Source organism: Dermacentor silvarum, chromosome 8 (assembly GCF_013339745.2).
Source record: "Dermacentor silvarum isolate Dsil-2018 chromosome 8, BIME_Dsil_1.4, whole genome shotgun sequence".
NCBI lineage: Eukaryota > Metazoa > Arthropoda > Arachnida > Ixodida > Ixodidae > Dermacentor > Dermacentor silvarum.
In genome coordinates, this window is record NC_051161.1 from 31772702 (window position 1) to 31793065 (window position 20364).

The 20364-nt window shown below is 50.4% G+C and overlaps 1 protein-coding gene across 1 annotated transcript in view; it reads left to right on the top strand.

Moving 5' to 3' along the window:
• Window positions 1–2038: 2038 nt before the first annotated feature.
• LOC119460962 (fibroblast growth factor 9) overlaps window positions 2039–20364 on the top strand; it is a 114254-nt gene continuing 95928 nt past the window's right edge. The window contains exon 1 of the mRNA XM_037722120.2: window positions 2039–2540. Coding sequence (XP_037578048.1) covers window positions 2084–2540 — 457 coding nt within the window. The 5' untranslated portion in view covers window positions 2039–2083. The remainder of the gene's footprint in view (window positions 2541–20364) is intronic.

The window sequence follows — 20364 nt, forward strand, 5'->3', positions numbered from 1 at the left end:
GTTTCAGAGGCCACATTGCGTCCATCCACTCGAATGCGAGTGCAGGTTGTGAACAACGACAAATCTATGACATTCCTGCTCAAATTAAGAAAAAAAAAGATCAGTACGACACGACACGTGATGCGCACAGTTGGCAACCAAAATTCCGTTATATAACCAGTGTGCTGTTTCGTTTTGGCAATTAATTTCCTTATTCGGTTAGCTGAGGAGTGAAATCAAAGCTGGGAACGACCAGGTAACGTATATCCCATGAGACCATATAAGGATAACATGTGCACGTTGAGTAGACTTCGCGCAAACAGTCTATGGGAGGTAGCCAAACATTGTGGCAGGTCTCTGTCCTGCAGTTAGGCTAAGCGGTGACCTGCAGGCGCCCGAGTCACGTCATCCCGACGACGAGCGTTGCGCTACGTACGTTTTTCTCGGAGATGCGGACGCCGCGGCACCCGCCGTACGGTACCTTCGCCCGGGGGAGCGCGCGTAGTCCAGCGGCGCGCTCACACGGGAGCAACCAGGCGCAGCGCACCGCGCAGGAGCCGAACCACGTCTCTGTCGGAGCGCGCGGCTCCCTGTCGTCGTGCGGTGGAAGCAGCTGCCGGTTTCTCGCGACGGGAGCCCTCCTCTTATATCGGCGCCGACGCAGGTGCAGGGCCCGGTTTTATCAGGCGGTGCACGGCTTCTGCTGTTGCTGCTGCTAACTGCTGCTAGCTGCCCTTGCGCGGGCGAGAAAGGCCCTACGACGAACCCCTCGCTCTTTAATGATCAATAATCGTCCAGCGTCGCAGCTCGCAGCCTTCTGACCTTGACACAGGAGGGAGCTAAGTGCCGGGGTTGTTTGCCTAAGCCGACCAAACTATCAGTGAACGTAAGAGCAAGTGTAAGGGAGCGGACGCGAAAACGAGCCGTAGGAATTTTCTGCGTGAGTACGTCGAGATAAACGCCGCTGGGTCCGTAAGCGTACGCTTGTGGAGGCGAAGGCTCGCGCGTCCGCTGATGTAGATTTAAGGAAAGGAAGAATGAGGGACGTAATTGAAGTTGTCGACACTGTCGGATAGACAACAAAAAGGGAGAACAAAAAAAAAAAAAAAGGAAACTCGAAAGTTGCGTGGTATGAGCACATGTCAGTGTGATGGTACGAAACAGATACGAACTGCAAAGTAGCCGCTGTCCAGTTTAGGAATTCAAGTCACGGTAAAACCTGGATGCATGCTTCTCTCGATCCAGTTGCGTAATATTCAAAGATTAATTTCTGTTGCTCTACATATGTTCGGCCACAAATTAGGAATACGTATTCAAGACGGCTCAAACGAGTCGTGTGGCCGAGGCGACCTTATGCGTACTTTCTTCCCGCGTGCTCAAAAAAGCGACGCATATTTTATTCTGCGAGGCGGTATCTCCCATTTCAACGCCGATTCGCGCGACTCCGAGGAATAACAAATCGCTGCCGACGTTCTTCGAATCGCAGCGTTCCACGCCGGAGAATCTGTGAACCAAATTAGGAAACGGTCTCGCCTTAGTGGCCGCATTTTCGCTTTCTCGCGCTCACATTTTTTTTTTTTTTTTTTTTTTCGGAAAACGAAAACAGAAGCACATTGGGCGAGGGACGCGGAATTTCCTCGGAGAGGGGGAAACGAAGAAGCGCGTGGATTCAGTGCGACCGCCGATGGCCGCTCCGGACACGTGACTCATTCGGTGTTACAGCATCACAGAGGAAGAAGAAGCAGCAGAGGGATCGCGGAAGAAGTGGGAGAGGTGACCCCACCGAGAAGTTGTAACGCGTTCCCCTTGGCTGACGCGGTACGCCGAAGCGGGCGGACGCGGGCGCGCGCGAAACACGCGGCTTTGACGCGCGCGCGTCGACGACGTCGTCCCTCGCTCTCTCGCGACGGCACAGCAGTGCTCGGGGAAAGAGCCGCGCGGGGGAGGGCGAAGACGAAGGGGTTGCAGGGGCGGCCCAATCGCGAGGCGGCGCGCGGGGGAAGGGGGTAGTGCGCCTCGCGCGGCAAAGGGGAGCTTTCAAAAGCGGCGCCGGCTCAGGGGCTGTCAGGCTGTGCAGTGCTCCGCGGTGCCGCGATGATCATGCATGCCGCTGCCGGGATGCCGGAACCTGGTCGTGGTGCTCCTCGCGATGCTCCTTCTCCTCATGGTCGCCGCCTCGCCGAAGGCGCGCGCTGCTCCGGCGGCGGCGTCGTCGCGCGGCGTCGACGCCAGCGCCGAAGATGCCGACGACAACGCGAGCAGCAGCGACAGCTCTCAGGAGACGACGGTGCGCCGGCTGCGACACGGACGGGCGCGTGCCGCCGCCGCGATCGCTGCTAGTGCGGACGTCGATGAACTGGGCGAAGGCTCCTCCTCGTCCGAGGAGCAGGACAGTGCTGGTGGTGGGATGGTGGCCGACGACCCGAACGACGCCAACGAGGCCGTCAAGCACCCGCGCGGCACCAGCCGCTACCTGCAGCTCTACTGCCGCACCGGATACAACCTGGTCATCCACGCCAACGGGAAGGTCAACGGGACCAGGGAGGACCGGAACCGATACGGTCAGTGCACGGCTCTGTGCTCCTCCTCAATGCTCCCTCTGTGTACCTGTGTGCGAGTTGCGTATTGCTTTGATTGGGTGCGTTGAATTTCCGCCGACCGACGCCGGTCCCGCCGAAGAGCTCCGGCTATCAAATGCCGCGACATCCAGGATGTGATAGCGCGGATGCGGTGGATGTCATGTGTGTCAATGCTTGACACAGTTGATTGCCGATCTCCATCCCTCTTCTTTTTTTATCTCTTCTTTATCCAGCTCCGTTGTTGATGAATTTACGCTGCATCGGCTACTTAGCTCCTCGTCGCAATATTTTCTCATGATCAGTCGGCTACATCTTCCCAGCGCATTCGTATAGTTCAGCGCTCGCTGAGTACGATTGTGCATCGAGGCAGTCTACCTTGACTGATTCCGATCCGGCCAAGATTAGTTGCAGAGCTTTACGTTCGCCGAATTACGACGTAACGCCGACAGTCATAGGATTCGAAGGCAAGCCTTTTTTATTTGTTTTTTTCCCTCTCTGACAGTGGCTGGTTGGCATCAATAAACGGAAGTTACGATAAATTGGTTCTCTGCGTGCCCTCGAGGGTCCTCATTGGAGTTCACCCTGACGGCAGTTGTCGCCAGTCGTCGCCGGTCTACGGTCGTTCGCCGGTGACCCCTCGCGTCCCCCACCTCGACTGTTTTATCGCTCTCGCTGCGACGGTACCTCTGACGCTCTCCTGCAGCACGTAGCACGTCTCCAAATGCGGACGCTCGTGGAGTTAGACCAGTTCTTGTTCTTCAATTTTGCTTCTCCTGCGCCTTCTTTATTGCTGCACCGCGTGGCTCTCGCGTTGTGCGGTGCGGCACACCTGCGCCCCCTCCAGCGTTATTTAATATTTTGCCTTCTCATTTGTGAGGCGAAGCACGAACGGCGCTCAGCAACGAACTACGACTCGAAGACTACGACGCAACGAGTTTTTTTATATTTTAGTCATAACGCTTACCACTTGGCATACCAAACAACTCAATATTCTCACCGTGTGGCGCGACCCGGAATGTCTGGTTTGCACGTGGTCAGGAACAGCTCTTGAGAACTCGCACGACCGTTTTGTGCTTATACTGCTAGTGGGCGTGTGTTCTTGCGTGATTATATATATATATATATATATACACGCTCAATTACGAAGTCTTGGTCGGGGTCCGGCCTTCATCAAGACCATGGATGAAGGCCGGACTACGGCCGAAACGTCGAAGTTACATGTCTGTTATTGCTTCTACGTGCGTCTGCAGTTCTTTAAATTTATTAAACACCGAATCTGAAGAACTACTTCCTTCATATACATTGTATATGAATGGGGGACACAGTTACGCGTCGATGCTGTTACAAAAGAGTTGGGCTTCTTTCCAAAGTGAAAGCGTATGTTTGGACCGGCGCGTCTACACACAATCATCGCCGCAGATATATAGTAGCGAGCAGTAACTTCGCGACCCTGCCTGACGAGCCGAGCAAGGCCGGCGCGCTCGCTTTCAATGGAGGAGGCACGGCGAGCCGTCACTTGAAACGGCGCTCGGCTAAACTAGTTCGCCGCGTTTTATTACTCCGCGCATATCCCAGAGGCGGTAGACGGAGACGAGGTGACCTCGATACATGCTAACCTGACGACGGCGCACGTCAGCTGCGCGCGACCTAACCTTCAATTATTGGGTTTTACGTGCCAAAACCACGATCTGATTATGAGGCACGCCGTAGTGGGGGACTCCGGAATAATTTGGACCACCCGGGGTTATCTTTAACGTGCACCTATATGTAAGTGTACACGGGTGTTTTCGCCCCCATCGAAATGCGGCCGCCGTGGCCGGGATTCGATCCCGCGACCTCGTACTCAGCAGCCCAACACCATAGCCACGGAGCAACCACGGCGGGTGCGACCTAACCTTGTTCCATGACGCGACCTGCCGCGCTTTACGTCTAATTCAAGATGTCAACGTTCCGAGTGACGTGCTTCGGTGCCTAGCCAACCGCGAGCACGTAGTAAAATTTCTGTGTAGTGCCGTCAGACCCGTGTGTGTGTGTTTTAATTTCAAGTTTGTTTGTCGTGTAGAGAACGGTGATGCAATATTTCGCACATACGCCAATGCTGCCGTTTTTCGCCTTTCAAGTATTCATTACCCGTAGGAAAAAAAGGTCGGGAAATCCCGATGGTTCCATTCTGCTGCAAATGGTTCGGCGAGGTCGTGGCATCGGGGAGAGTGCTTTCCTTCATAGGCGTCGGTCATTTCGAGCCGAGTCCATTAGTTACCTCAGCGTCTTCCTCTCTCGTTATGTATGCGATCCGGCGAAGCGGAAAGTGGCCACGAAGTGAAGCTTATGATGGGGGAGGACCGCGAACTTAGGGGGGGGGGGGGGGGGGGGGTCGAGCGGCTTATCTTTGATAAATGGCGCGAATACAATTTACCGACAGCAGTTATCGCGACACGTGTTTGAAAACTGATAGCGATCCGTGCTTGCGCTGCGGCAGCTCCCTCTCCGTATCGCCTACGCCTTTTCATTTCATTATTTCATTCCTGAACCAGGAGGTTAATCGGGTGTCCGACGCAACCTCTTCACATATACGCCAACAGAGCAGTGGTCCACGTTCAATATATAACGCTGTGTATCAAGTGAGCATTTACATGAAGGTTGTCATTTGTACGCCCGCTTCCGCTAGTGTAGTTGATAATTAAGTTGATAATTCGTTAAAGCGGGCAACGAAGAACTCCGCGGGTAAAGTGCATCACAAGGACGCGAAGGGGACGTGAGGTACTGCTGATGGACAAGAATGTGCCCGCGAAGAGCGAGAGAGGGAAAGAAGGGGAAGAAAGACAAGGAGGTTAGCCAGTGTAAATACCGGCTTGCTACCCGAAGAGGTGTTACGAAAACCGCGGGGGTTTGTCGACCTAATTACTAATGGGGACTACTTTTTTCTTTCAGAAAATCTGCTTTCGATAGCGACCGTCGTGTCGTATTTTGAAACACGCGCACACTTCTGAAGTTGGTGATAACAGTGATAACCTATTTTTCTGACATTCATGCACGTCGATGTGTTGCTTTCGTTTCATTTATCCTCTCGACATCGCCTGTTTCTGTCGTGCAAAAGACTGATGACTTTGCCTCCAATTAATGCGTTTCTTGTTCGTTTAAATATTTCTATGGCCTTGCTTCGTTATCTCGACAACCCCTGCCTGAACGGCTTCCTCTTTGGCACTTATTTATGAATCCGAGGCAAGTGCTGCTAGTAGCCTTTTAGTGCTAAGAAGTCTCTGGACGTGGCCCTGTTGTCATTTGAAGTGTCGTTTTTTTTTTTTTTTGTCTCTCGTCGCTTATCTTGTTGATATGGGAGTGCGCAGTTCTCGTAACTATCTCTGAGCCGACCTGCATCTCATTTCCTCGATAGCATTCTCAGTATGTGGAACATACCGGGCATCCTCGCGTCCTTTCCGTTGAAGCCTCCGAGGGTTAAACTGCGCACGACACCCAAGGAACCGCAATCACGGTCTTTACATTTAGAATGACTTTGATGGAACCTCCATTCAACAATATCTATCGCTTAACGTAATCTCTTGTGTGACACCATATGACCTTCAAATTCAGGTGTTTTTTTTTTCAGGCTTATTTCAGAAGATTGCACGAAATATTACAACATTTACTGGTGAACAGGAAGTCACGTGTATAGGTGGTCGCTCGGTGACTTCCTATCTTCCACGAAATATTCCAGTGACGCGCGGGCGCGCTTCGCTGTCTCGGCGTGCAGGCGTCTTGTGTTGCGAACGACCAGAGTGCATGCCTCATTCACAGCAAGATTGTGCTGTTCTAATTAAAAATTCTGGAGTTTTACGTTCCAAAACCACGGTATGCTTATGAGGCACGCCTTGGTGGGGGACTACGGACAAGTTTTGACTACCTGGGGCTCTTTAAATTTAAGTACACAAGCACTTTTGCATTTCACCCACATCAAAATACGGCCGCGGCGGCCTCAAGCTCGACAGAGCAATGCCATATAGCCACGGGGAGTGTGTGCTGTCCTGCTTTCGCTGTTGAGATCACATCTGAGGACAACGCGAAGGTGCTAAGGTTGGTTTAGAAAAAGCTATTAATTTGTTTAAAGAAAAAATGCGGTTCGGAACCACCTAACAGTTTTGTGCCTATGCGTATCTGTGGACGATACGAAAGAAAAGAAACACATAGCGCATTCACTTGCGGACGTGACCTGCATTTTAGACAGCTAGTGATATTCACGGGAATTTCTCTTTGAGTGATAAAATGTCAGTGTTCGGGTGCCTCAGCACGCACTCCCCGCGGATGCGATGTGCTCTTCACCGCATTGCACGTCGCTACCTGCAGTGCTCAGAAACTCGAACAAGCGCTTACATTTCAGCGGATTATTTCTTTGATATATATAAATCTGACATTGTTTAGCGGCAGATATCCGCATTTAGATAACTGATTTATTAGCGGATACATGATGAAATTTTAGCAGATTCTAGCCGATATTCCAAGGCAGTTTACGCAGAATCTGTAATAAAATAAAATGGCAACCGTTATCTTCAATGCAGGTCTTTTGTAATCGCGATGAGACATGTTTTTGTGCAACTCTTCCGGCACACTTTATTTCGTAAAGTATGGAGAACTTTTTCAATGTGCATTTAATGAACAGTGCGGCCATCGATGTAAGCAAACACCACATTGCATCAGATGCGCTTTTCGAGTATCTGCGATGTCGCTCTCATGAAATTCGTACTTGCGCCATTCAAAAATGAATCTTTACTACGTTTCGTATTACTTTTTTTTTTCGTGGGAGAAAGCCTTAGCAGATTTACAAAACTATCTGGCTTACCCTGGGGAAGCTGGAAAGTCTTTGTGGCGGAATCCCTGCAAAAAAAAAAAAAAATAAATAACAGTGACGGTAGTGAGTCGATTGCGTTGGCCAATTGTATAGACGCGCGCGACATTGCCTTAGTGATCATAATCTGTATTTGTGAGGCGTCTTGATTTTGTAGTGGTTGGCGCTTCATGTGGTCAAGGAACTGATGAGCGCTTTCCAGAGATGAAACGGTAGATTTTACCCGTTTTACAGTATGGACGCATCATTTTCAGCAGCTTTGTCGACTGGGGCAATGCATATGCAATTGGGAAGCCAAGTAATCAGAGAACTCAAATGTGGATGGCAGCAATGAAGAACCGTGCGTTGTCCCATACCATCGACAACCCCCCCCCCCCCCCCCCCCCCTACCTGCAACAGTTAACACACCCGAGACCATGCCCTGTGCTTATTTGCGCTCATTGCGTCACATCTGCACATTTAAAATCACGACATCCGCGTGCCCGATTCATTGTGGACACGTGTAAGCTTTCCATTATCTATGCATGGCAGCTGCGCCCATTTTCATTGCGTAAGTTCGCCTTCCTAAGTACGCCCAGTTGGACGCAAGTGTATCAAGTATACCTGTTGCCTCAAGCGTATATATCAGCAAATTTCTACGTTGTACACCCTAATACGCGAGCGACAATCGCACACGCAAACAGTTTATACGCATTTTAAGACTTTGTATCTTGCAATGCGTCACTTAAGCTTAACAAATGCATATTCTACGGATGTTTAGTTCGCGGTGACGTACTAAATATATATACTACGATATATAGACGCGAGAGCCGAACGTGGGGACATATAGGGACTTTCCAGACTACGCTTAGGGACATTTAAGTAAACACGCAGATCTCCGGCACGCCCGTACGTTGACCTGTCCAGTATATACCTGCAACCCCTTCGGCACACGGATGTTCCCTTAGGTGAGGCTTCGTTTTATATACCCACGACTGTGCGGTGCAATGCAGGTCTCAGTTTGTTCTGCGGGCTCTCGAAGGAAACGTGGCGAGCGTGGTTTTCAGGCGGGCGGCGGGAGTTTTCGCTGTTGGCCGGCGCGCACGTGATCGATACGCTGGGTTTAACGTCCCCCCCTCACCGCCGTACTGACCGCCGTCGCACACTCGTACGTGCACTCGAAGTCGTTTGCCGTCGTGCGTGGCTGTTGCGGCCGCGCGGCGAGGATAGGACGTGCGGTGTAGGTAATCCCCCTTCTTTGAAGAACGCGCATTGCCGCTTCTGCGTGTGCCGCTATACTGGCTGTGTACTCCTATACACGGGCTGGTCGCAAGATTCTTGCCGACGCACCGCAAATACGCGTAGTGCTTCGGCGGTTCGCGTGCCGGTGTTCTTTTTCTTTTACCGTCTCTTTTTTTCGTTTCTTACGGGGTTCCGGAATGTATGTGGTCCTCTCGGACTGTATGATGTTGTTCCCTGCGTGCACGCCAAGCTTCCTGAAGCCGGGCACTCCTCCTGACCGGAGCGAATGAAGAGGCAGTGCGCGCCGTACACGAGCAGTTACTATTACGCGTGCGCTGAAGCGAGTGCACAAGCACAGGTGCGCAAAGCAGCGCACTGTTGTTTCTGTCGTCTTTTCCGTTCTCATTAGGCGGACGGGTGTTTCGAGGAACCCGTACTGCCCTAAGCTCACAGCGACCGTTCGCTAGCATTGGTTCTTTTAATCCCCCCCCCCCCCTTTTTTTTTTCTTTTTTTTTCGTGTCATAAACGTGGTTCAGTGACCGTATTCGCCTACTCACCTGTGCATACGTAGACATGTTGATGACTGTCTGGAAAGATTAACTCGAGCAGCTGGAAGTACATTGTCAAAATGCACAGCTTTATTTTTTGTCTTTTTTATTCACTCCCGTTCGATCGTGTGCGTTTGCATGAGTGTATAGTCGACTTCGAGTTGCTTTTGCGTGTGGCCCAATTCCCTGCGTCGTCCGCAACAAACGTTCAGCGCAGCTCTTTAGATTAGGGTAAGTTCTCCCTATCTTTTTTCCTTTAGGGTAAAATGATCGAAGCCCAGTTATGTTAAGTTAGGCTCTTTGTAACCAGCGGAGAAAGAACGACAGCCGTTGTCAACGAAGCATGAATGTCGCTTTATAAGCCACTTTGCCATCATGCAGTAGCTGCCGCTTCGATCGCCTGTATGCGAGAATGGTTTGACGCTGTGCAGCTCAGAACGAGGGTTTGATTTCCGACTCTAGAATGCAATACGCTTGCGTACCGTGTTATGTGTGCTTGTTAAAGAACCCCAGGTGGCAAAAATGAACTCGGAGCCATTCATCTACTACGGAGTCGCTCATAACAAACTGCGGTGTTTCGGGGCGTTAAACCCACAATCTACTGCAGTGGTTTCGATAAAATACAATGCTTAAGTAGCACTTCCTACTTCGTTTTGTTACACTTGCATTTTTTCAAGTAAACAATTCTAAATCATTCTTCTCTGCTATCTTTTTTTCCGTAAGAACTGCGTATCCAGACGGCAATTATTATTATTATTATCATAATTACTATTATTATTATTATTATTACTACTACTACTACTATTTGATTTGAAAGCATATACACATTTGACAGGAAAGGGAAAGCGAGGCGCAGGCTGGCAACTGCCACCGGAAGGGGCACAACGCCTGCCTACTCTTTAGAAAGGAGGAGATAGAAACGTAGAAATGGAAGATATGAAGAAGGGGAGGGGAAGAGGAAAGAAAGAGCAAGATGACACATCTCAAAGAATAAAGTTGAACACATGCACAAGGTCACAGACGGCAAAAAAGAGGCACCGAAGCACCCAAAAACACGCTTTTAAAAGAACAAAGAGAGAGCGCGAGAGCAAGTTCTCATTTACTTCCGTCTCACCATATATCGCGCGTGAGAAGGGAAAGCCACCGGCGAGCACGCGGAACTCCTTCGCTGGTTCACGCTCCTTCGCTCCTGTGTTTACGTCCATGCACACCAAGCGGAAGCGACCGGCCAGCATGGAGAAATACTCGCACCCCTTCGTCTTCGCTTCATGCGCACGCCGTGCCTCGTCTGCACCCCGCCGGGCTACGCTGCTTCCCTTGGCCAAGCCCAATGGCTTATTATCGTCTTTGCCGCAATTTCCCCCCACACTGCAGGAACGTCTTTACCCCAACACTGCAGACACGCGGGCATAAGCTATAGGGTATGAGTGACGGGCACAGGGTGTGCTGGGGGAGAGGAGATGCTCCGATTTCCGGTTTCGTCAAAATGGTGCAGTACGTGGAAGCAGGGAGTTGTGCACTGAAGGAGGGCTTTCCGCAATTCACTTAAGCGGCGCTAAAATAGAACGTATTTCAGGCGTGTTAAAGAGTCGCGGCGTCTCTATTACGTCGTTGCGATTCCCAGGCTATATCGGGAGCATAAGGGCGGTCTACATGATTTCAACTTAAATCGGCAACGAAAGATAACGAATTTGAGCAGTGGCTATATACAGAGTGCGCGTCTTGCAAAAGGAGTTCCTGCGCCTGTAGCATACGTTGAAAAAGGCGTTTTACGCGGTTGCCGCTTCACAATTTTCTGTGACATAATATCCAGCACAAAATCTCAGTAAAGCAAAATGCGATTTCCCGACATTTCTGCTGCTCATGCTCTGTCGCCTGCATGCATATAATGCCCTCGATATTCAAATAATCGTAATATACTATGTATGGCCGCCAACAAATTTCTTTCGCGTCTGCTTCCGTTGTTTTAACCAATCGATGCACGCCGAAGACAATAGCTACTTCTAGCACACGATGTAGCGTAGGTGGAAAACCACATGTCCATCCAGATATATCAATGACGCAATGGTGAAGACGCGGGCCAACCAGAGACAACCTTTTTCTTCGAGCATATAGGAGGATACGCTTCGCGTAAACAGATACAGCTATAGAACTTCGATCCTATATACTGTGGATTTTGCAGCGCTGCGCATATTTAGCGATAGTTATTATATATCGACGCTCAATATGGCGCTGTGTGCATGGCAGACTTGTCTGCTTGACTGAAAGCGGAAGAGCCGCGTCTGGAGAAGCGGAGGTCGAACTCGGAACACCAAGCTCAGAACGAGAGTGCGAAGCGGAGAGGGAATCGCGGTAGGGGGAGAGAAAGCAATGATTTATGGTAAATAAACGGAGCAGGGGCGAACACATTCACTGCCAACGCGTGCGGAAGACGCCTCCCTTCGCAGCTGGTAGCATGACGGCGTGGTGAGCGCACGGCGCAGCGTAACTCGATGCAACTCGAACGGACGCGCAGTTATGGATGTCAATCCTCGCCGGCGGCGAAGGACGCTTGTCCCCGTTTCCGTTTATTGCCGCGTGTCCCGAAAACGTCTGGTTACGGTTGCAGACGGTTGGTATACGCGTTTGTATAACAGGCGAACAGCGAGCACAATTGTCTTCGTTTGTATACAAGACGGTCATGTTGACCATCTCGTTTGGGTTCTCACGCTGTCCGTTCGTACCGCTCGGCAGTCGAACATTGAAGAAGAACGTTCGACGGAACATTGTGTCAACAACGCACTGTACGTTCTTATAGCTAAAGGTTCTTATAGTGTTCTATGGTAACATCTGACGCACTTGGCCACAGGAAAGAACAGGGCTTTCATTACGTACACCTAAGTGTTTACTTTTACAAGGCACCAGGACCGATCCCAGTTGCAAAACGCGCCAGACAGGCACCACTGCACTCTCTAGACTGTCTAGTTACCCAGGGGACAGCTCGGCTAAGGGCTACGGGTGTTTCGCCTTACTAGCTCATGTCCGAACGCTCGGCTCACGCGCATTTGCATATTTACTCGAGTTGAGCGAAGACTGCCTAAAGGACGGTTGGTCAAGCCAGTCAAGTGTATAACTCATACAGATTTATACATAGCTTTTCGTGGCTATAGTCGGCTTGCGCATAGGTGTAATTTCGGAGGGCATGGACCACCAATTAGCAGCGCGCGCTTTGCATTGCGTGCGATCCGTCACGGCCAAACATTATAAGCAAAGAGCAGGAAAACCATCTGTTATGTTTGTGATTATATGCATCACCACCGCGAAGCAATCAACAGAAGCAGGGCGCGTTTCGACGTTTACGAACTGAATTCCTAGGTCAATATTTTAGTTGGTTCGCTCGCTCTTTTGTTTTTCCATAGCCACTTCATGATTTCACACGCTCTCGCTGTCCGAAAACAAGCGCGTTGCCCCCAGACTCCGCACTCTGGTGTCTTGACTTGGGACGTGCGGGATACTTTGTGAGCATGCGTCAACAGTAGTCCGAAGGCAGAAGTCGAAAGCCCCATCCATTAGCACTCTTAACCGTCATGCGCCGTCCGAAAGGTTTCTCAGCGGAGAGCGACGCAAAGGACGCCGCATGTAGACGTTCCTCGCTGCCCTCCCGGTCTCGTTTTCTTCGTATTTTTTGTGCTTCGTGATCGGCGGATCAATCAAGATTCCGTAACGTCCGGTGAAGGGGTATCACACCGGGGCGGTCGCCATCGATAAGGCACCAGTCGTGCGGGGCGGCCGTGTGCACAGGCTGGCAGTGCGGCTGCGCGGTACACAGGAGGTGGTCAGTGCGCGGCGGGCAGCGAAAGAAAAATGATGCCATTGGACGCCTGCGCGCTACTTTGTATTCCCGCTGTACGCACACACACACGCGCGCGCGCGCGGTGGTGGTGGTGCGAAACCGCGAGAAGGAACCACGCGGAGGGACGGGACGGCGACTGCTGTAAATTCCGGGAATACGCATGCGCGCCTGTGTGTGTACAGGCGGCGACCATCCTCCTGGCTGCTGTTGAATATGCCCGTAATAAAACTGATGCGGCCCGCCGTGCACTGACAGGGAATGTGTCGCTCGGTCCGTAGCTGTAACGAGAACGTGTGTGTGTGTGTATATATGTATACTGACGGAGTGGGTCGACTTCTTTCTGTCGCCCTTACTGAGACCTGGTGGCACCGCGGTGAGAACGAATGTGTTGAAGCGGGAAATAAAGAAAACGCTTTCGACGAACTGACGCGGGGAAAGCGGCAATACGTTAGTTTTTTTTTTTTTTCTCTCTTCTCCCCCTACCCTTCCCCCCTCCCTTTTATATTTCTTTATTTTCCCGATAGCATTTAGAGAAATCGATTATAGCGCACCTCCGGCATCTCGGGGCACTGAGATCTGTCCAATGTGTTAAGTTCCTGCTTCGGCAGCCGATGCTCGACAATTGCTGTTGTTACGTGTTGAAACCGCGGGAAAAGATTGCTAGAAGCACCAAACTATGTTTGCCCAAACATGCAAGCATCTGTGAACGTCTTGTTCATGACGATACCTTCTACAAATTAGCGTTGTATTTTATTTTTACAGCATGCAGCGTGACAGCTCGTGTCAATGTTAATCATCATGAGGAAATAGTAAGGGCTGTTTCTATTGTGTAATTTCTTTGTCAAGCCGTGTCGGGACTGTCAAGAAAGAGTAGCGCGAAATGTTAAATTTAAACGGACTTGGCCTGCGGGTTTCGCATATACATTTGCTAAATGGAATCAGATTTCAGTGCGCATGAAAATAATTTTCAGCGTATACATGTTAAATAATATCACGGAGAACAGTATAAAGAATGTCAGAACGGGCCGTCATTTTATATTTCTTGCCTATACCAAACGGCCACAGTGCAATCAGTGTTGCGGGTACGACTGACTGAACCAGTTCATCTTTCGCACTACTTGAAGGAGCGCATGCAGCGTGCATAAATTAACTGATTTAGCAGACAGAAGCCGGGAGCACCTGAAGTCCAGTGGAGGAAGTGAGAGGGCGAAGAGTGCAAGACTCTTGGTAAAATAATAAGAATAAATAAATGCTTAACCTCTATGTAGTCTTCTTTCTGTTCAATTTTTTTTTTCTGTGTTTTCCGGAGGAAGGATTTCAACGCTATGTCTACGAAAATGGACGCAAGCGTTCCTGCCACTCGAAGCCACGTTCAGCTGTCATTGTTTTTTTTTTTCTCCTTTTTCTTGGAGGGAGAAAACAGAGACATCAACTTTCTTTACCGCTCGAGGCTGCCCCTCTGCTTTCCTTGATCAAGTCGCCGCATTCTCTCCTGAAATTAAGTGGGGCTGAACGTTTTAATGAACATGGCGGGCAGATTCCAGCGCACTCGCCAGAGAGACAGAACGCGCCTCTGAATGAGGACTTGCGATTCGGTCGACGTTTTACGCACGCTCCCGCCTCCCTCTGTTCTCCTAAATCATTCGCGCGCAAACACTCTCTCGATTCCAGGCGGATGCGCGTCACAGTCCTCTCCGCCTCCCCCCCCCCCCCCCCCCCCCCTTTCCCCGGCGTCCTCATCGCGTCGATCAACCTGCGCGACCGCTATAAATCACCTCCTACCTTCCTTTCGGAAATTATCCATGCCTCATCGGGCAGACCTTGCCGGGGACACGCTCACCTTTTCCTGCTTTTGCATTTCTTCGCTGTGCACTTCTTTCTCGACGTTCGCGCGCTCTCTTTCTTCCTTCCTCTATTTCACTCTCTCTCGGGCTGCCCCTCCTCAGTTTGCTTCTGCGCTGGTTCTGCTTCTGGCCATCTGCCACGTCATGCCGAATACGCCGGTTCTCGTCACGACGCGGTGGCCGCAGTTGGAGATGTCACTCGCCCTCTTTCATAACAAGCACTTTGTTTTTTCATTGTATTGTTTCTTTCTTTAGCTTCCTTCTTTTCCGTTCGTGCTGTCGTATTTCATATATACATATATATTTCTGCTTCCATCATTTTCGTCCCCTTACAATTCTTTTTCTTCGTGTGTAATTGTTCGTGATCTACGCTATCGTCGCAGACGCCACCGTATTCTCCTAGAATTACTAGCCCGTTCTTTCACCATCCGCCTTCTCCCCCTGCGTGTCTGGGCTGCCCCGCCACCTATTCCCCCCTCACCCGTCGGTGAGCTTCTCCCGACCGTCATCAGTACGGATTTAGAGCTGTTGCCAATGTCAAGCTCAGGGCGCGAGGGAACGCAGTGGCATCTTTGGCTTTGTTTATGCCATGGATGCCTGCACTGCCTCTCTCTCTCCCTCACCTCACCTCGCCGGCGCTGAGGCGCCCTATGCTTCGCGTCATTGCCGTCTCCTCCTCCTCTCATCTCCTCCTCCCTCTCTCTTCACTCTCTCTCTCGCTCTCTCTCTCTGTGTGTCGCTAACTTGGAGGTGTCAGGAGCAGGCGAGAGCTCGCAGCGTCAGATCCGCTGGCTCAGGGTGTCAGCGGTGCGAAGATGTTGCGCGCCAGCGAAGGGCGACGTTCTCGTCCCGCTGTGGCGAATGCTTGGAGTAAAACATTCCGCTGTGGGAAGGCCGCACACCGTTTTGGCCTTGCCACAAGACGACGAAACGGGCATAACGAAACTCCCACGTTTCCTTTTGCTCGCTTTTTGTTACTCGCGTGACATAAATGTGCTTAGTCGTGGCACAGAAGGACAACCGGTTATATTTGCTCTCTCGCGGTGAATGTTCTCATTGGCGAGAGAGCAAATATATAAACTACTGGCAAGATGAACAAAGTCAGCGCAATTAAACGTAGACGATACAAAAATGCGAGCGTCCCGCTTGAGTTGAACGGCGAGTAAATATGCACTGACTTGTTGATCTTGCCTGTAGCGTCCTCATAACTGTGAGTTTGTCTTGTAAGACACGCTTGTATACACATTAACGCGATATAAATAGCTGTAACATAGCTCCGCCTACCTTGAAAGCATTCGACTAATCGATTCGCTCACTTCTTCACCATCCCTTTCAAATATAACGCAGCCTGAACCATCCTTTTTTATAGAAGATTAAGTACGTATAAAGCACGACTGAATTTCTTTTCTGCTCGCGCACCTTCAAGCACAAGCAATGCTATCCTCTACTCCAGAGCGACGTGGACACGATAGACGGCAGTTAAATTAGCAATGTCGCTATGTAATGGTCGCATTACGCAAAGCCTGTACCAATTAAAATCCCGTGTCCGCACTATATAGCGGGGCGCTTTGCTTCTTCGCACATTAGGCAACTATCAAGCGTGAAAGCTAGGACCCCTCCTGTAAATGTCCTTGCATTTCGTACTCGTGTTACCACGACCCCCCGACGAACGCGGTCTCTGCTCTCGACTTCCGATCTCCCTAAGATAAATTACGCACACACCCACTCCGTTGGCTAACCTCAGCTAATAGATCTTGATGGCACTAGCCAAGTCGCGTTACTCACTCCGTCACCACCACGTTAAAGGCTAACCCAATCTAAACGCCCCTCGTGCCAGGAGAATGCAAACACATTTCGGCGCCCGATGAAATTTGTTTCGGCGCGCGCCCGTGTTCAATAACGAGCAATTTTTTTCTCTTCTGCTCGCGCCGCCAACTCATGACTGCTACGTGCACAGCGAACTGTCGGTGATGTTCGGCGTGGCCACTCATTAGCAATCATTCTGGCTTCCCGCTGCTTCTTCTTTATCGTGCATCGTTCTCCTCTCCAAGATTCGTGCCTTCGTTGTTTAAGACTCGCGCATACGCGGGCATTCATGCCTACACGCTTGCCAAAAGAAGCGAGAAGGGCCTTCAGATAGCCGTCTGCTTGAAGCTGCTCCCGAACAGACGGTCAAAGGCCGGGCCAATCGGCGTTTCGATTGATCACGCTCCTTATTAATGTCGGCTTTGGCAGCGGGGTGCCGCAAGGTCTCGAACGTGCCTCCTGTAAGCTTCCCCCTGCTAAAAACGTGCAGCGCCGTGAAGCCTACGCGGCTGCCGCGCCAAGCCAATCAACAGAGGGGAGCGAACTGACGCACATCGCGGCTCCGCGGTGTCGGCGTCGGCTGTCGATAACGTCAAGCAGACGATTACGCGGAGAGAAATTCGGCGGCAAACACAACACACAAAGGAGCCCATAATGAGGGGACAGAGCTGGAACTGGTAACTGAAATATTTCTTTTGAGACAATGACTTAATGCCGGAGAAAAAAAAATGACATGAAATGACAAATGATCTATACTGTTCGAAGAAGAGGTGTCTCTGAAGCCAACGTTTCGAAAAGATTAGTTTAGTACGCGCCAGGGGTAAGATATTAACTGACGTCGACGTGAATTGTCGAGCTAGAGAAAACGAAACAGTAAGTTCGTCCATATAACACCATGCAATGCAAATGGCTTGATTCGCTTTGAGTATACAGCATGACGTACGATGATGCAGAGGGAAATCTCGTTTATCGATGTGTACTCAGCAAGTAACCTACCTGTCACAAACAACATGAGCACTACTTTGTCAAATTACACACAGAGATGCGATGAAAATGTTGATCCTTAAGTTCATAACCACCGCATTAGACTGGTTGTGTGTCTATTCGCCTATTTCTGCTTCAACTGGATGTAAATTCAAGCACATTTGATTGATTAATTGATTGATTGATTGATTGATTGATTGATTTATTGATTGATACTAATGCCCAGAAAAACACGATGGCTATGAGATACGTGAGAATTGCCGTAGCTCATGGCTCCGGATGAACATTTACTACGACAAGCTCGTTAACGTGCCACCAGGGCAGGGAGTCGAACTCGCAACCTCTAGCTCAGCAGCAGAACGCCATATAGTCACTGAACCACCGCTCAATTCGTACACAATGGAAACGCGATACTATACATTCACCGGTGCACACGTTTCGGGACAGCGTCTGCATGCATTCGCTGGAACCGTGGCTATATGCGCTCACATTTAGTGAGAGACCCTTGCCTCTCACTAGAAAAGGTGTGCATGCATGCACTGCTCGAATGGAACTGAGAGGCGCCGCCGATGCAGAGGGAAGACCGCGATCACCAGGTGGCGCGAAGAAATAAAGAAGACAGCAAAAAAGAAAAAAAAAAAAAAAAAACAGTAGCATTATGCGGCGGAGAGCCCCACTTGGAACTTGTATATAAACGCGCCGAGAAATGCCCACTTACACCGCGAACTTATGACGCGCCGCCTCCGCCGCCACTCCGCTCCTTATCCGTCATTTGACTTTATAATCTCACCGTCAGACACGCACGCAACACTGATTCGCGTGCCGCGTGGTGGGAAGGCTCTGCAAGCGGCTTCCGTCGATTCGACGCTTTCCTGCGCAAAAAAAAAAAAAAAAAAAAAAAATATGCGTGAGCGACAACTTGTTTTCGTCCTCCTCTAAATCCGTGCTTATATATCAGATCGCACGGCGAGATATGCGTCTATAGATTTGCCGCCAATCGGTTCCATTACGTTGCGTCCGTTTCTTGTTACTATTGCATGCGATATTGGCGTATCGGTCGTTAAAGGGTTCAGTCGTTTAAAACTCCTCTCGGGTCACCTATAGCTGCACTGCTGCGTGTTTTCACAGCCACGCACGTTGCGATTGAGTGTTTCGTCGGACACGAAGAAATCTTCAGTATAACGAGCGGACGTGACACACTGACGATAATAATCGCAGATAACTCCATAGGATCGTTATTACGGGGGAATGTAATTGGAACCTGCGTGGATCCGCGACGCCCACACATAAATCTCGCAAGAGTTCGAAGCAAGGCGAATCGGTAATAGATCCATGCCTAGGGAACGATCAGGCGGTAATAGTTCGATTCGGTGGAGAACGTGGGGATAGTATTTCAAGCTGGGGAAGAACTGGCGCCAAACAAGAGCGTAGACGATGGATCCAAATTGGACAATCACGAGCGCTGAAATTGAAGGCGGTTCGCTCACATTCTCCCGAGACAGTTAAGATGTACAGAGAGAGAGAGAGAGAGAGTAATAGCCATTCACTCTATCGCTGTAATATAAAATAGCTACGTAAAACCAACCACGCACTTTGGAATGGCGCGCCCACGGCCTTTCATAAGAACGCACAACGACAGCCATTGGTGTTTTAAACTTCCGCGTTTGCCATCGTTTCAAAATATTGACTTGAAAGGAAGATGGTGCACGTCATCGTTGTAAAGCCTATATACCAGGCGTTTCGCGCCTTTTCTCATTACGTAATCCGTCGTCAGCGGATTTAAACCATGAATTAGTTGACCAGACATCGGTTTATTCGAGGCCAAATTTACAACAGCTGTCGGCGTTTAAGGACGATTTGTAGTGTATGTGCATACATAGATGGATGAATTGGCGCAAGCGCGCTGGCCAGTCGGTAGTCGAGCCACACGAAATTCAACCTTCACAAAAGAGTATTTTGTCCATAAATTGTCTCTATAGCTCTACGCATCGTCTATTGGCTAAGTCAAGTGACGCTGTTCATTCACGCCCCCCCCCCCCCCCCCCCCCCTCGACGGCGCGTTATAAACCACTTCGCATTCATTCGGTCACACCGATGGACCACCGGTTCTTCCTGCGCGAAACGCTCCACAGCCTCCTCAACTACAGAGAGGCAAGGCAGTCAATGTGTGAGCGTCTCTAGACAGTCTAAATCTGTTGTTATAAGCGAAGACACCGATCTCCCAATCCCGCGGCCGTTATCGCTTATATACCCGAGTTCGAGCCAATGATTTAGCTCATACGTGCCTCTACTCATTCGATCCGCACATTCTAGCGAGACGAACCGCGTGTACCACTCGGGCAGTCTCTCCCGGGTGGGTCGTTAACCCTTTCCGTTCTCACCACCGGCGTGGTTCTGTGCCTGCGGCGTGACGTTCTCGGCTAAAGCTGAACGAAGGGGGGCGCTGCATTAAAAGAAGACGCCGCGCCGTCCCCCCATAAAAGCTCTATACACGCGTGGGTCCCTCCAGGGGAAACCAGTTCAGTACCCGGCACTGTGAGAGACAGCTCGACACCGGGGCAGCTGGATTTGATTTCCAGAGCGAAAAAAAAAAAAAAAAAGAAGACAAGGCGAAGGACCGAGCTGTCGGGCCACAAAGATGTGCCACAGCGCGCGGTGATCTGCCGGTCATACTCCCCGTTTTGTTCTTTAATTTCCATCTTCCTCGCCGCTATCGAAGTGCCATTCTCT